The 16,895-nt window shown below is 43.8% G+C and overlaps 1 protein-coding gene across 1 annotated transcript in view; it reads left to right on the plus strand.

Moving 5' to 3' along the window:
* Window positions 1-3,018: 3,018 nt before the first annotated feature.
* The window catches only part of tmem14ca (transmembrane protein 14Ca), a 40,526-nt gene continuing 26,649 nt past the window's right edge, over window positions 3,019-16,895 (plus strand). The window contains exon 1 of the mRNA XM_080204827.1: window positions 3,019-3,115. Coding sequence (XP_080060953.1) covers window positions 3,040-3,115 — 76 coding nt within the window. The 5' untranslated portion in view covers window positions 3,019-3,039. The remainder of the gene's footprint in view (window positions 3,116-16,895) is intronic.

Consider the following 16,895-nt stretch of genomic DNA (forward strand, 5'->3'; position numbering starts at 1 on the left):
TGCCGCTGCCAAATGATTTGGCAGTAGTCACCTGGTTTAATGGGAGTTGGCATGACCTGAGTCCAAAAGTCATCTCGAATCTGTGAGGAGGTGGAAAGTAGAGGCAGAGAGACATTCAGTAGTGTTATCCATTCTTTGACCCTCAAGTCCTCCCTAACCCTATTGTGATCCAGCATCTGAAGGCTGACCAACCCTTGCCCTTCCTGCTGCCTAGTATCAGATGCTTCAGTTGCCCACTACAACAAGCTTGCACAGTCATGGAAGCTGACCCCTGGCCCATCATCTTGGTTTATGGCCTCTGGCCCAGATCATTCCTTCCATCAATTGATTAGTTATGGTGCGCATCATTTTCTGCTGAAACAATGGTCCCATGGCCTTGAGCCTCAGGTAAGCTGTGACTGCCTCTTCCCATGAGCCTTAATGATGTTTAATGCCTGGGATGATCGCTGAATTATGGCGCCTAATGGAGAGCTGATAGGAGAATCAGAGCCAGCACGAACATGAGAGGGCACAGCTGCTCTCTGGGGTGAGGGAGGATGCCTGATGGACCTCCTGCCATCTTCTTCTAGGCAAGCAGCCAGAGATGGGCAAACATGTTTTGACCTAGCACATAAGGCTCAAGTGCTGTCTATCACCTTTCCCTCCAAGCCTAAAACCCCAACCCTTTACAAGACATAGAGAGCTAACATTACAACCCTGTACCATTCAGGGATTTGCTGGCCATCCCTTGGTCTGAAAAGCTACCATGCTCACAATCCCTTCCACACATACAAGAAACCAGTGGGCTCAACATTTGTTTTTTGCAAAACCCTCTGTGGCCCTTTTCCTGAGTTTGCCTGGGAGTCCATGAAGGTCCCTTGTGCCTTTTTGTCAAAGGTATGGCAGTTGTTTGTGTGGTGCAGATGTTAATTCTGTGCAGGCAGATATCCTTCTGAGAATCTGAAATGGTGCCACAGAGTGAAGAATTTTATCACCGAGAGAAGTGTTCTTTTGCTAAAACCTTTACAGTGTTGAATGAAAGAGCCAATGTTCACAATAAGTGACTTGTCAGAAAGCACTTGTGATTGCCAAGAAGGGTCTGAGATTATCAATGTTTTTCCAATGGAATAAGGTTGAAGTCAGAGTGATCAGGTGCCGGGCAGAGGAAGAACATATAAACGTTCACTGATTGTGTCAAATTTTTGATGTGATATGGACTGTCTGCCAACACATCTTTCCATTGTTATTGGGAACCTGATTCTTGTGTGCCTTGCGATTCCTCTCCCTCATCTGCCATGGGGCTATCAATGAAAGATTTCGCAAGAAGTCAACATCTTTGGCTCACTCAGGCTTGAAATGGAGAGACTCTCAGTTGAGACTAACATTTCTTGTGAGCAAAAGGGGTCCAGGGAGGGCTGCCAAAGGTCATAAAATGAACCAAGAGCTAGGACAGATTGTGAGTGAATTGCTGAAATAACCATACAGGTTTCCGGATGGCCAGGGTGCCTGGAGTTATCACTGAGCAAGAGACCCCACAGCTGTTACAGGACACAATGAGGAATGAACACTTTTACCAGTCAGGTGCTTTAAGTTCTGCACTCTGATCCCACCATCTGTTCCATGTAACGAAAGATAAACAGGTCGAGAATCGACCTGTTCAGTCACATGAAGATCCATGGCAGAAACTCTGAGTGGACTTCATCCTCGAATGGAGGAACAGCTGGCCACAAAGTCACCTTTTCAGTCCCAGTGTAACTCTAATTCAATTTTACTTTACATCCATAAGATTTTATTTTCTCATTTTCGGATTAAGTTGTATCAACTGATTTTTTTCTACTTAATGTTACTTACCATAGTGCCTCTGTGATCTTGATACAAATTTGTCCTTTTATCTCTGCATCTACAAAAGATCATGAACATAGTCCAATTCATCATGCAAACCAGCCTCCCATCCATTGACTCCGTCTACACTTCATGCTGTCTTGGCAAAGAAGCCAGCATAATTAAGAACCCCATGCACCCTGGTCATTCTCTCTTCCACCTTCCATCAGGAAAAAGATACAAAAATCTGAGGCCACATACCAACTGACTCAAGAACAGCTTCTTGCCTGGGGCCATGAAACTTTTAAATGGACTTACCTTGCATTAAGTTGATCTTTCTCTACACCCCAGCTATAACTGTAACGCTATATTCTGCACTCTCTCGTTTCCTTCTCTATGAACGGTACGCTTTGTCTGCCAGCGTGCAAGAAACAATACTTTTACTGTATGCTACATGTGAATAATAATAAATCAAATCAAATCCAACTGCTTGGAAACTGTCTCAGAGCAGATAGATGCCAAGAGGTCCCAGGGACCTGGGGTGGAGGCTGCTGCACGCAGCGGTGCTGTACAACCTTAGGTTTTTCCAGTTCACGGGCTCCCGAGACTGCCCTTTCTGTGGCCTCATGGAGTCCGTGGACCACATCTACATTTCATGTTATAGATTGCACACCCTTTTTGATTGTCTCAAACACCTTTTATTGATGTTTTGTTTGCACTTCTGTCCCACGCTTCCGATCTATGGACTCCTGGTGCGGAGAGGGGAGGTTCGGGATGCCAACCTCCTCGTGAACCTGCTCCTGGGCCTGGCAAGACACGCCACCAATAGATCCAGGCTGCGGGCGATCGGGGGGCGTCCATCCTGACTGTCTGCCCCTCTACCGTGGCTACGTTCATGGCCAGTGTCTGCAGGCACAGTCGACGCCTTCCACGCCCGCTGGGCACCGCAGGGGGCTGAGGTGTGTTGTAGACCCCAACAATCACATTTTGATTTGACGTGTCTTAAGTTTCCTTTGTACTTTTGTTTTTGTTTGGGCTGTTCCCCTTCCTTTTGGGGAGCTGCCCCTTTTTTCTTTGTCCGAACGTAATTTAAGTCAGTTTACTTGGTTTGACCCACCCAAAAGACCGACCCAATGCCGCCCCCGCCCCCGTGAGAGGTCCCAGAGCCCTGAGCGAGGTGAAATTCCCTCCTCGCTGCAGCTCTGCGCATGCGTCAGAGGTCACTTGGTGTCGTCCAAGATGGCGATAGACTGGGTTGGTTTTGGGTATGCGGCGTTGGTGGCGTCAGGAGGCTTGATTGGTTATGTCAAAGCTGGTAAGAAGTTTGTGTTAATGAGGAACGGTCCCCCTGTTCTTTCCGTTTGTGGCTCGGTGAAGTATTTGTGTGGACGGTTTTTCGGGTCTCCTGTTACCCACTGATGTCTCCCTGATGTTGAACGAAACCTTGAATAACTTCGCAAACAACATGCAAAAGGTTAACTGGGTAAATAGTTGTGTCTATTGAGAATCAAATGAGAAATCATCGCGATTAAAATATAAAATCAATTTTCGCATATTTTCACAAAGGAGGTGAATAATGTGATCAAAAAGAGAGCAGAGGTAGGAGGCATTTTTCAAACCTCATTTACCGAAGTCAAGGCAGAGAATTGCAAATGTTAAACCGTCGTTTGAGTAAGGGAAGGAAACATCAGGAAACTACAGGCAGTCAATCTTAACTGCATCAGTGGTAGGAAAGTTTTGAAAACTTGAAATATGAGGACAAGATTTTAAAAAAATTTGCAACAGTTACGTTTGGAGAGAGCACAGGTTGGAGCAGGAGACAGTTAAAGCTCACTTGTGCGGCCAGAAGGGATACTTCTCCAGTTTGGTTGCAGGCAAGTATCGTTCAGATCCTCAATGGTTAGCTGCTCAAATGGAACCATGCTGTTGAACTTGGCCAGTTCCTTCTCATGTTTAGAATTCTGTTCCTTAGAAGCTTAGAAAAAAACTGAGTACCCTTAACAGTTTCTTGTTTGTGGGCATTGATCCTATCCTTCTGTGTCAACAATCATACTACTTCATAATCTTTTCCTGGCAATAGTTCCAGTCAATGGTCAGAGGTTTCTCAGGAAGTGACATTAACCTGCTAGGAAGAGCATCGCTTTGGGTTTCCTTGTTAGGTGAGATCTGCTCACCAAACACCAACCAGTAACGACAATGTAGTAACATCTTTGCAGTCTGTCCCCACCACATCTGAATCCACCAAGGGCAGCAAAGTAAATTGTGTGATTAATTTATTTAAATTCTGAGAGGTAACTGGTTGTTCCAAGCAATGGAATAGATTCTTAAGTGGACTTTGAAAAGTGTTAGTCAGTTAGGATTATATTCACTGGAGTTCAGAAAAATGAGAGGGGATAGAAATGAAGAAGATAGAAGCAGGAGGAGGCCATTTGGCTCTTCAAGCCTGCTCTGCCATTCATTACAATCATGGCTGATTGTCCAACTCAGTAGCCTAATCCTGCTTTTTCCCCATAACCTTTGATCCCATTTACCCCAAGTGTGCTATCTGCCTCCCTGTGTCACAGCACCTGGGACCTGGGTCACTGTCTGTGTGGAGTTTGCACACTCTCCCCATGCTTCTTGAGCACATTCAGTGTTTTGACATCAGACAGTTCCTATGGCAATGAATTCCACAGGCTTATCACTCTTTGGGTGAAGAAATGTCTCCTCACCTCCATCCTAAATGGTCTACCCCGAATTCTCAGACTGTGACCCCTGGCTCCAAACTCCTGCACTATCAGGGACATTCTCCTTGCATCTGCCCTGTTGAGTCCTGCTGGAATTTTATAAGTCTCTGTGAGATTTCCCCCTCATTCGCCTGAACTCCAGCGAAAACAATCCTACCCCCAGACATCAATCTCTTCATACACCAGTCCTGGAATCAGCCTGATAAACCTTTGTTGCATTCGCTCGCGAGCAAAAACATCCTTCCTCAGAAAAGGAGACCAAAACCGCACACAATATTCTGGGTGTGGTTTCACCAAGGCCCTGAATAATTGCTACAACACATTCATGACCTGTACTCAAAATCTCTAGCAATGAAGGCCAACATACCAATTGCTGCCTTTACTGGCTGCTGCACCTGCATTCTTACGTTCAGCAACTGGTGCACAAGGACCCCAGGTCCCACTGCACACTCCCCTTTACCAATTTACAGCCATTCAGATAGTAACCTTTTTTTTGCTTCCAGAGTGAATAACCTCACGTTTATTCAAATTATAGTGCATCTACCATTGATTTGCCCACTCGCCTAACCTCTCCAGATCATGCTGAAGGGTCTCTGCACCCTTGTCACAGTTCACCCTCCCGTCCAACTTGGTATCATCTGCAAATTTTGAGATGTTACATTTTGTTCCCTCGTCCAGATCATTCACATATATTGTGAATAGCTGGGGTCCCAGCACTGATCTCTGTGACACCCAACCAGTTACTGCCTGCCAATTTGAAAAGGACCGATTAATTCCTACTCTTGTAGAATCTTATAAAATTCTAACAGGGTTAGACAGGGTAGATTCAGAAAGACTGTTCCCAGTGGTGGGGGAGTCCAGAAGTAGTAGTGGTGGTGGTGGCGGTGGCGGCGGCGGCGGCGGCGGTATAGTTTGAGGATGTGGGGTAAACCTTTTCGAACTGAAGTGAAGAGAAATTCCTTCACCCAGAGCGTGGTGAATGTGTGGAATTCACGGCCACAGAATGTAGTTGAGGCCAAAACGTTCTCTGGTTTCAAGAAGAAATTAGATAAAGCTCTTGAGGTTAAATAGATCAATGGATATGGGAGGAATGGGGGATCAGGATGTCGAATTCGATGATCAGCCATGATCAAAATGAATGCCAGAGCAGGATTGAGCCGTGTCTGCGTGTGTTTCCTCCCACAGTCCAAAGATATGTGGGTTAGGTTGATGGTAGGTAAGGTGGCACAGTGGTTAGCCCTGCTGCCTCACAGCACCAGTGACCCAGGCCACTGTTTGTATGGAGTTTGCACATTCTCCCTGCGTCTGCATGGGTTTCCTTTGGGAGCTCCGGTTTCCTCCCACAGTTCAAAGATGTGTGGGTCAGGTTGATTGGCCGTGCTAAATTGAGCTTAGTTTTAAGGCGATTAGCAAAGTAAATATGTGGGGCTATGGGGATAGGGTGTGGGTGGGATTGTGGTCGGTGCAGTCTCTGGGCCGAATGGCCTCCTTCTGTATTGTAGTGTTTCTATGACTCATATTTCAATAAATGACTGGCCTACTCATTACTTTCAAATGTCTGTTGATTTGAATTCAAGACCAACAGGTACCTAATGAGGATGAAGGACAAGTGTGGCAAGTATTGGGAACCCTGGATAACAAGTGATATTATGAGACTCATCAAAAAAGAAAAAGGAAACATTCATAAGGTCTAAAAGGCTTAGAATGCCATAGAATCCTACAGTGCAGAAAGGACAGATGAAGCCCTTGAAGAATATAAAGAATGTAGGAAGGAACTTACGGAATGAGTTGGAGGGCTAAAAGGGGTCATGAAAAGTCCTTGGCAAACAGGATTAAGGAAAATCCTAAGGCATTTTGTATATATGTAAACTGCAAGAGGGTAGCCAAGGAATGGTTGGCCCACTCAAGGATAGTGCATGGAACCAGAGGAAATGGGCATGATACAAAATGAATACTTTGCCTCAGTATACACCAAAGGGAAGGACTTGGTGGATGAGGAGCCTAGGGTAGGGTGTGTAGATGCTCTGGGTCATGCCGATATCAAAAAGGAGGTGGTGTTGGGCATCTTGAGAAGCATTAACGTAGATAATTCCTCAGAGTCTGATGGGATCTACCCCAGAATACTAAGGGAGACAAGGATGGAAATTGCTAGGGCCTTGACAGAAATCTTTGTAACCTCATTGGCTATCCTCCAGTCCTGTGGAACTTCCCCTTTTGCCAATGTTGTTCCATTGTTTAAGAAGAGTAGCAGGGATAATCCAAGAAATTATAGGCTGGTGAGCTTTTGTCAGTGGTAAAGAAATTATTGGAAAAGATTCTTAGGAACAGGCTTTACTCACATTTGGAAACAAATTAATTTATTAGTGATAGATAGTATAGTTTTGTGAAGAGGAGGCCATGCCTCACTGACTTAATCAAGTTTTTTGAGGAGGTGACAAAGATGACAGATGAGGGAAAGGCTGATGTATACATAGATTTCAGTAAAGCCTTGACAAAGTACCTCATGGTAGACTGGTACAAAAGGTGAAGTCACATGGGATTAGAGGAGAGCTGGCAAGATAGATACAGAACTACTTGGCCATAGATGACAGAGTTGCTTTTCAGAATGGAAGGCTGTGACTAGCAATGTTCAGTAAAAAGTCTGACAACACCAGGTTTAAGTCCAACCGATTTATTTGATAGTACACTCACTAGCTTTCGGGTTAGCCCCTTCGTCAGGTGAATGGAGAGTTCTGGCCTCAGACAGAGCATATAAAGCACAGACAGTTGACAGATTACTGATTAGAATGCAAATCTTTACACCTAACCTGCTGTTCAAGTCTTAAAGTGGCTGACAATGTGAGTGGAAGGAGCACTGATCACAGGTTAAAGAGATGTGTGGAAGGAGCACTGATCACAGTTTAAAGAGATGTGCATTTGGATTGTATAGTTTTCAGCAAAGCTTTGGCAAGGCCCTACATGGGAGACTTACAAAGAAAGCAAATGCACATTGAATACAGAGTAATTTTAATAAGGTGGATTTGAAGTTGGCTTAGTTGTTGGAGCTTAATGCTCCTTCCACCCACATTGTTGGCCACTTTAAGACTTGAATAGCAGTTTAGGTGTAAAGATTTGCATTCTAATCAGTAATCTGTAAACTGTCTGTTCTGTTACATGCTCTGTCTGAGGCCAGAACTCTCCATTCGCCTGACGAAGGGGCAAACCCCGAAAGCTTGAGTTTACTATCAAATAAATTGGTTGGACTTAAACCTGGTGTTGTCAGACTTCTTACTCAGTTGTCAGAGACAGAGGATAATGACAGAAGGCTGCTTAAGTGACAGGTAGCCAGAACTCAGTGGTGTACTGCAGGGACCTCTGCTGGGTCCCCTGTTTGTCATTCATATACGTGACATATAAATTATGATGTGGGAGTAGTATTAGTAAGTTTGAAGATGACACAAAGATTGGCCTGGAGATTAACAATGAGGCTACGTGTCTAGGGCAACAGGAAGATAGAGACAGGATGGTCAAATGGGCAGATAAATGCCAAATGGAATTTAATCTTGAAATGTGTGAGGTGATACATTTTGGAAGGAGTAATTTGACAAGGAACAGCATGACCCTACCAAGATCTGAGGAACAAAGGAATCTTGCTGTGTTTGTCTATAGACCTCAAGGTGGAAGGGCATGAAAAAGACACTTGACCATCAATCAGGCATTGATTAGAAAAGCATGAGGTCACGTTGGAGCTGTATAGAAGTTTAGTGAGGCCGCAGCTGGAGTACTGTGTGCCACTCTGCCACATTATAGGAAGGATATGATTGCACTAGAGGAGGTGCAGAGAAGATTCATCAGGATGTTGCCTGGGATGGAACATTTAAGTTATGAAGAGAGGTTGTTTCGACTTGGGTTGTTTTTGTTGGAGCAGAAAAGCCTGAGAGGCAACCTAATCGAGATGAAAAGATTGAGGGATGTGGCCAGGGTGGATAGGGAACCTTGGTTGAAGGGTCAGCTATGGAACAAGTTCAAGGTGAGGAGCAGGAGGTTTAGGGGGAGATGTGAGGAGGATGGTGACAGCCTGGATGCACTGCCTGTCAGCTTGGTAGAGGCAGGTTGCTTCATCCTTTAAAAAAAATATCTGGATGAGCACTTGGCATGTCATAACGTTCAAGGTTATGGGCTAAGTGCAGGTAAATGGGATTAGGTAGGTAGCTTGGATGTTCCGCATGTTGGTACAGACCCAAAAGGCCGAAGAGCCTCTTCTGCACTGTGTGATTGTGATACCTGATGTCCACCACCCTGTAGTGGGCATTTACCTACCCTATCCACCTAGATAGGGTGGACAGGAAAGACGTGTTTCAACTTTTGTTTTACTTCATGTCCCCTGTAACCCTTCTACCAATAACCTTAAATCCAGACTTGATTTTGATTTTATTTATTATTGTCAAATGTATTAGCATACAGTGAAAAGTATTGTTTCTTATGAGCTATACAGACAAAGCATACCATTCCCAGAGAAGGAAACGAGAGATTGCAGAACATGGTTTTACAATCACACTAGGGTGTAGAGAAAGATCAACTTAATGCAGGGTAAGTCTAATCAAAAGTCAGATGGCAGCAGGGTGGATTGGTATTTGAATCAATTGGTACATGACCTCAAACTTTTGTATCATTTTCCCGACAGAAGAAGGTGAAAGAGAATGCCCAGGGTGCATGGAGTCCTTAATTATGCTGGCTGCTTGCTGATGCAGCAGGAAGTGTCGACAGAGTCAATGGATGGAAGGCTGGCTTGCGTGTTGGATTGGGCTACATTCATAATCTTTTGTAGTTTCTTGTGATCTTGGGCAGAGCAGGAGCCATACCAAGCTATGATGCAACCAGAAAGAATACTTTCTATGGTGCATTTGTCAAAGTTAGTGAGAGTCATAGCTGACATGCCAAATTTCCTTGGCCTTCTGAGAAAGTTGGTGGGCTTTCTTAACTATAGTGTCAGCAATGAGGGGGGAACCAGGACAAGTTGGTGATCTAAACACCTAAAAACTTGAAGCTCTCAACTCTTTCTACTTCATCCCCATTGATGTAGACAGGGGCATGTTCTCCTCTAGGCTTCCTGAAGTTGAAGACAATCTCCTTTATTTAGTTGACATTGAGGGAGAGATTATTGTCACTGAAACAGTTCATCAGATTCTCTATCTCATTCCTGTTTTCTGGCTCATCATTGTTTGAGATCTGACCCACTCTGGTGGTGTCGAAAGCAAACTTGTGAATTGAATTGAAGGGGAATTTGGCCACGCAGTCATAAGTGTGTAAGGAGTATTGTAGGGGGCTGAGAACCCAGCCTTGTGGGGCACTGGTGCTGAGGATAATCGTGGAGGAGGTTTTGTTGCTTACCGTTACTGATTTGTGATCAGTGAGTTAGAAAGTTCAGGATACAGTTGCAGAGGCCCAAGCCACGGAGTTTGGAGATGAGTTTCTTGGGAATAATGGTGTTAAACGGTGAGCTGTAGTCAATAAATATGAGTCTGACGTAGATGTCTTTATCTAGGTTGAGTGCAGGGCCAGGGAGATAATGTCTGCTGTGGACCTATTGCGGCAGTAGGCAAATTGTAGTAGATCCAGGTAGCCCAGGAGACTGGAATTGTTTCATGCCATGACTAGCCTTTAAAGCATTTCATAATGATGGATGTCAGAGCCACCAGCCAAAAATCATTAAGGCACGCTGCTAGGTTTTTCTTAGGTACTGGAATGATGGACGTCGTCTTAAAGTAGATAGGTAACTCAGATTGTTGTAAAGAGAGGCTGAAGATGTCTGTTAATACCCCCGCCAGCTGTTTCGCATAGGACCTGAGTGTTCGTCCAGGTACCCCATCTGGGCCAGTCGATTTCTGTGGGTTGACCTTCAAGAAAGCTGCTCTGACATCTGCAGTGGTGACCCCAGATACAAGTTCACGCATGGTGGAGGGCATGCTCTCACTGACCTCTTGTTCAAAACGAGTGTAGAATGCATTGAGCTCATCAAGGGAGGGGAACATTGGAGCCGGCGATTTTACATGCCTTCATCTTGTCTTCATCTTCATCTGTAGTCAAATACCAGGGGCATAGATCAAAGGTGATTGGTAGAAGGGTTACAGGGGACATGAGGTAAAACAACGAGGTTGAAACAAGTCTGTCCTGCCTATCCTATCTAGGTCTCTCATAATTTTGTACATATTAATTAGGTCACTCCTCAGCTTCCTTTGTTTTAAGGGAAACAACCCAAGCCAATTCAATCTCTCCTGATAGCTACAATGTTCAAGTGTTGTCAACATTCTTGTAAATCTCCTCTGCACTCAGTCCAGAGCAATTGTGTCCTTAAATATTATGTCCTTGAACTAAAACCCCCAACTTCTAGGAACCATATTCCCATCCTATTCATGTATTTGTCAAGACGTCCCTTAAAAGTCACCACTGTATCTGCTTCTACTACCTCCCCGGCAATCAGTCCCAGGCACCCACTACTCTGTAAAAAAAAAGTCTGCCTCGTATATCTCCTTAAACCTTGCCCCTTGCACCTTAAACCTGTGATCCCTAGTAATTGACTCTTCCACCCAGGGAAAAAGCCTCTGACTATCCACTCTGTCCATGCCCCTCATAACCTTGTAGACTTCTATCAGGTTACCCCTCAACCTCCGTTGTTCTAATGAGAACAAACCAAATTTCTCCAACCTCTCTTCATTACCTTGTACTATTCCCATGGTATTTCCTCTCTTGTAGGACTTATATACTGGCTAAGACTGTTTGGTAGTGTATTTTGGGAACATTCTCCCATTATTAAAATTCATTGTTGTTCCTAAATATTTGTTCATCCCTTCTTTAATGGGATACGAGCATGGAATGTTGGCCTTTTTCACGAGAAGAATGGAATATGAAAGCAGGGAGGTCTTGCTGCAATTGTACAAGGTACTGGTGAGGCTGCAGCTAGAGTACTGTGTGCAATTTTGGTCCCCTTATTTGCAAAAGGATATATTGGCCTTGGAGGGAGTACAGAGAAGGTTCACCAGGTTGATACCGGAGATGAGGGGGTTAGCTTATGAGGAGAGATTAAGTAGATTGGGCCTGTACCCGTTGGAGTCTAGAAGGCTGAGGGGTGATCTTATAGAAATATAAGATAATGAAGCGGCTAGATAGGGTAGAAGCAGAGAGATTCTTTCCACTTAGAAAGGAAACAAGATCTAGAGGTTCCTCTGGCAGCGCGTTCCAAGCATTCACCACCCTCTGAGAAAAACCTGCCCATTACATCTCTTTTAAACTTCCCCCTCTCACTTTCAACCTATGCCCTCATGTAATTGACCATTCGACTTGGGAAAATCTCTGACTATCCACTCTATCCAAGCCTGTCGTAATCTTGTAAACCTTTATCAGGTCATCTTCCGACACTCAAATGAAAACAATCCAAGTTTGTTCAGCCTTTCTTCATAGTTCATATCCTCCAAACCAGGCCACATTCTGGTAAATCTCTTCTGCACCCTTTCCAATGCACCAACATCTTTCCAATAGTATGGCGACCAGAATCGTGGCCTAACCTTATGTAGCTGCAACATGCCTTTCCAATTCCTATACTCGGTGCCCCAACCGATGAAGGCTAGCATGCTATATGCCTTCTTGACCACCTTGTCCACCTGAGTTGCCACCTTCAGGGAACTGTGGATCTGCATGTCTAACCAATGTTCTGTACAACATTACCTCCTTGCTCTTATGCTCTATGCCACAGCTGATGAAAGCAAGTGTCCCATATGTCTTATCGACCCTATTCACTTGCTGTGCCGCCTTTAGGAACCTGTGAATAAGTGCCCCAAGACCCATTCCTTTGAGTCTCCTGGTGTCCTGTCATTCGTTAAATACCCCCTTGTCTTGTTACTACTTCCAAAGTACATCACCTCGCACATATCAAGGTTAAATACCTTGATAACCCACCCAGGTAATCTTGGAACCAATGACCACCTTTACTGTTAAACATCCTACCAATCTTGGTGTCATCTGTAAACTTGCTTACCATTCACCCACATTATCATCTATATCTATATTATCATCTGTTTTCACTATAATATGGGTGGCACAGTCGTTAGCACTGCTGCCTGACAGTGCAAGGGACCCAGGTTCAATTCCAGCCTCAGATGACTGCAAACTCCACACAGACATTCTCCCCATGTCAACGTGGGTTTCTTCCAGGTGCTTTGGTTTCCTCCCACAGTCGAAAGATGTGCGGATTAGATTATTTGGCCAGAGGGGATTATCAGAGTAAAAATGTGGGATTACAGGGATGGGACCGAAGTGGTATTGTTGTCAGTATAGGCTTGATGGGCCTATACTGCACTGTAGGAATTCTATAATTACTTATGCATATAACAAACAATAAGGGACCCAGAACTGAACCTTGTGGACACCAGCCCCCAGTAAAACAAACAGTCTTCTACCACTATCCTTTTTGCCCTATTACTAAGCCAGTTCCACCAATTCCACCTTTTCAATTAATCTCCCTCAAAGGCTTTGCTAAAATCCATACATCAACTGCACTTCCTTCATTCACACACTTGATCACGATTTTGAAAAATTCGATCAGATTTCTTAGGCATGACCTTCCTCTGACAAAACCACACTGACTATCCCCATGACTTTCCAAGTGGAGATTAATTCTCCCCTTCAGAATTTTCTCCAATTGTTTTCCTGCCACTGACTCCAGCAGTAGCCTGGGATGCAATTCATTCGGCCTGGGGATTTGTCCATTTTTAAGCCCGTCAGAGCCTCCAGTACCACCTCATTTCGTATGTCAAACTATTCAAGTTATCCACAGTCCCTATTGCTGAATTCTGTATCTAGGTTTGCCTTATCCTGAGTGAAGATTGATGAAAAGTATTCATTTCACACTTGCAATATCTGGTGCTTTCTCATACAGGTCTCTAATGGGCCCTACTCTTTGCCTGGTTAATGAATTTATAGAATTTCTCTGGATTTTCACTAACTCGCAAGTCCTTTTTCATGCCCCCTTTTTACTTTTTTAATTGCTTTCTTAAGTTCTTTTTTGAACTTCCTATACTCTTGTAGGGGTCAGCTGAATTGCCCTCTTTGGCTGCTAAATGCCTTTCTTATACTGTCCTGAATTCTCCTAGACATCCAGGGTTCCCTGAACTTATTGCTCCTAGTTATTGAACTTGTTGCTGCCACTTTAAAGATAGATGTTAGACCTGAAGTCTTGCCATTTCCTTTTTGAATGCTCCCCTCTGCTCCGCCGTAGACATTCCAACTAAGTGATTTTCCCAGTCAACCTTGGCCATACCGCGTTGTGGTTGTTATCACTAAAATGATCCCCCACTATCACATTGAACATTTTTCCGCTTTGTTCCCCAGAACCAGATCCGGTACTGCTCCATCCCTTGGTGGGCCTGCTACGTATTGATACAAAAAACTCTCCTGAATTAATTTCAAGAAATCCGCCCCCTCTAAACACTATGACAATCCCGATTTACGTTGTGGAAGTTGAAGTTCCCTAATATTATTATTCTTGCATATCTCAGTGAATTGACTATTTAGCTTACTCTTTGGGGCCTATAGTACACTCCGAGAAACATGGATGCCCCTTTTATATTCCTAAGTTCTAGCCACAAAGCCTCTTTTGAATACTCTTCCAAGATATCATCTCCTTATTGCAATAATTTACTCAATTAATAGTGCGGTACCACTTCCCTTTTATACCCTCCTCTGTCTCACCTAAAGATCCTATTCCATGGAATGTTGAGTTGCTGACCCGGCCCTTCCCTCAGCCATGTTTCTGGGATGGCAACAATATCACACAACTGTTACCTATTACATTCCAAGCATTGAAGACCACCAGCCTTGCCTTACTCTCTTGACACTAAACGTAGCTGAACTCACTCAGACTTACTTCATTTACTGAGGCATGACATGTCTCTATTTTATTCATGTTCTGTGTCTTCTCCCCCTGTGAGACTAGTCTAAATTCCTCCCAAACTTGGTTAATGGTTGTCTTTGCATTGGCCCTCTATTGTTGGGTGAAAATCCCATCATGTTTCCAAGAAAAAATTATTTTTCTCAAAAATTGAGTTAAGTAATTTTTCTAATGTGCACTCGTTGAATGTTATTTCACTCCAATAGCGTTGCTACAGTATCTTTTACTTTGTTTTGTTGATGAAAATTGAAATTTAGTGCAAAAGTGACTTAAAAACTCAAAGTGTGCGTTAACTTGCTAGAGTGGTTGGGAGAGTTTAAACTAATATGGCAGGGGATGGGAATCTTTACAAGGATCAAGAACAAGAGAAAAATACAGCAAAGAGAATAAGAAATGTGATAGGCAGAGAAATCAAGCGCCAGAATCAGATAAAAAATAGTAGGAATGATGCAAGAAGCGTTAACAGGACTCCACCTTAAAGTTTCAAATGCTCAGAGCATTTGAAACAAAATGGATGAATCAGTTACGCAGCAAGATGTAAAAAGGTATGATGTATTTGGCATTATGGAGACATGGCTCCAAGGTGACCAAGGTTTGAAATTAAACATTGAGGGCTATTCAGTGTTTAGGAAGGACAGACAGAAAGGAAAAGATGGTGGAGTTTCATAGAAACATAGACAATAGGAGCAGGAGGAGGCCATTTGGCCCTTCGAGCCTGCTCCGCCATTCGTTACGATCATGGCTGATTGTCCAACTCAGTGGCCTAATCCTGCTTTCTCCCCATAATCTTTGACCACATTCACCCTTAGTGCTATATCCAGTCACCTCTCGAATACATTCAATGTTTTGGCAATGTTGATTAAAGAAGATATGGATATGATGTTGAGGGAAGATGTTAGCCCAAATGATGTGGCATCTGTATGAGTCGAGTTAAGAAATACAAAGGGGCAAAAAAACATTTGTGGAGGTGCTATACAGAGCACCATACTGTATTAGTAATATTTGCATGTGTTAAAGGAGCATCTGATTTATAGATGGCTATAATCTGCATATAATCAAATTAGTCACATTGCAATACAGGAAGATTTTTCGGAGTGTATACAGGGTGGTTTTCTGGACCAATACATTGAGGAACCAAGGGAATGGGCCATCTTGGACAGGGTATTGCACAATGAGAAAGGATTAGTTGGCAATCGAGTTATGAGAGAACCGTTGGGGAAGAGTGACCATGATAGAATTTATTTTTGTCATGATGGATTGTGATGTAATTAATCTGAGACCAGGGTCCTGAATCCCAATAAAGGTATGAGACATGATGAACTGTGAAACATTACTGAAAGGAAAGACAGTGGACAGGCATTTAAGGAATGAATCAGTGAACTCCAGAATTTGTTTATTCCTGTTTGGTGGAAGAGTAGTCAGAGAACTGTGGACAAAACGTGGTTTACAAGAGCTAGTGTTGGATTCAAGGAAGAAGCATACAAATTAGCAAGAAAAAGCAATAGACCTGAGGATTGGGAGCAGTTTAAAATTCACCAAAGGAGGGCCAAGGGATTGATTAAGAAGTGGAAGATAGAGTATGAAAGTAAAATAGTGGGGAAAATAAAAACTGATTGTAAAAGTTTCTTAGGTATATAAAGAGAAAAAGATTGACAAGAGGGGGGGTGGGATCCTGAGTAGCAGGGATGAAAGTGAGGGGGGCATAGATGGGGACTGCAATGCATGGCATTGTGGGGGTGGAGCAGAGCAGGGTTTGAAATGTGTATACTTTAATGTGAGGAGTATTCGCAATAAAGTGGATGAACTTGCAGCGTGGATCAGTACCTGGAACTTTGATGTTGTGGCCATTTCAGAGACATGGATAGAGCAGGGACAGGAATGGTTGTTGCAGGTTCCGGGGTTCAAATGCTTCAGTCGGAGTAGAGAAGGAGGTAGAAGGGGGGGAGGGGTAGCATTATTAGTCAAGGATTGTATCACAGTGTCGGAGGGGAAGTTTGATGAGGACTTGTCTGTTGAGGTAGTACGGGCTGAGATTAGAAATAGAGGAGAGGTCACCCTGTTGGGAGTCTTTTATAGACCTCCTAAAAGTTCTAGAGAGGTTGAGGAAAGGATTACGCAGACGATCCTGGATAGGAGTGAAAGTAATAGGGTAATTGTTATGGGGGACTTTAACTTTACTAATATTGATTGGAATAGCTATAGCTCTAGCTCATTAGAGGGGTCAGTTTTTGCACAAAGCGTGCAGGAAGGTTTTTTGACTCGGTGTGTAGATAGGCCAACTAGAGGTGAGGCTATATTGGAGTTGGTGCTGGGAAATGAGCCAGACCAGGTGTTAGACTTGGAAGTTGGTGTGCATTTTGGTGATAGTGACCACAATTCGGTTACGTTCACCTTAGTGATGGAAAGGGATAGGCATGAACCTCGGGTCAGTAGTTTTAGCTGGGGGA

Source organism: Carcharhinus amblyrhynchos, chromosome 2 (assembly GCF_965287045.1).
Source record: "Carcharhinus amblyrhynchos chromosome 2, sCarAmb.v2.hapA, whole genome shotgun sequence".
Classification (NCBI taxonomy): domain Eukaryota; kingdom Metazoa; phylum Chordata; class Chondrichthyes; order Carcharhiniformes; family Carcharhinidae; genus Carcharhinus; species Carcharhinus amblyrhynchos.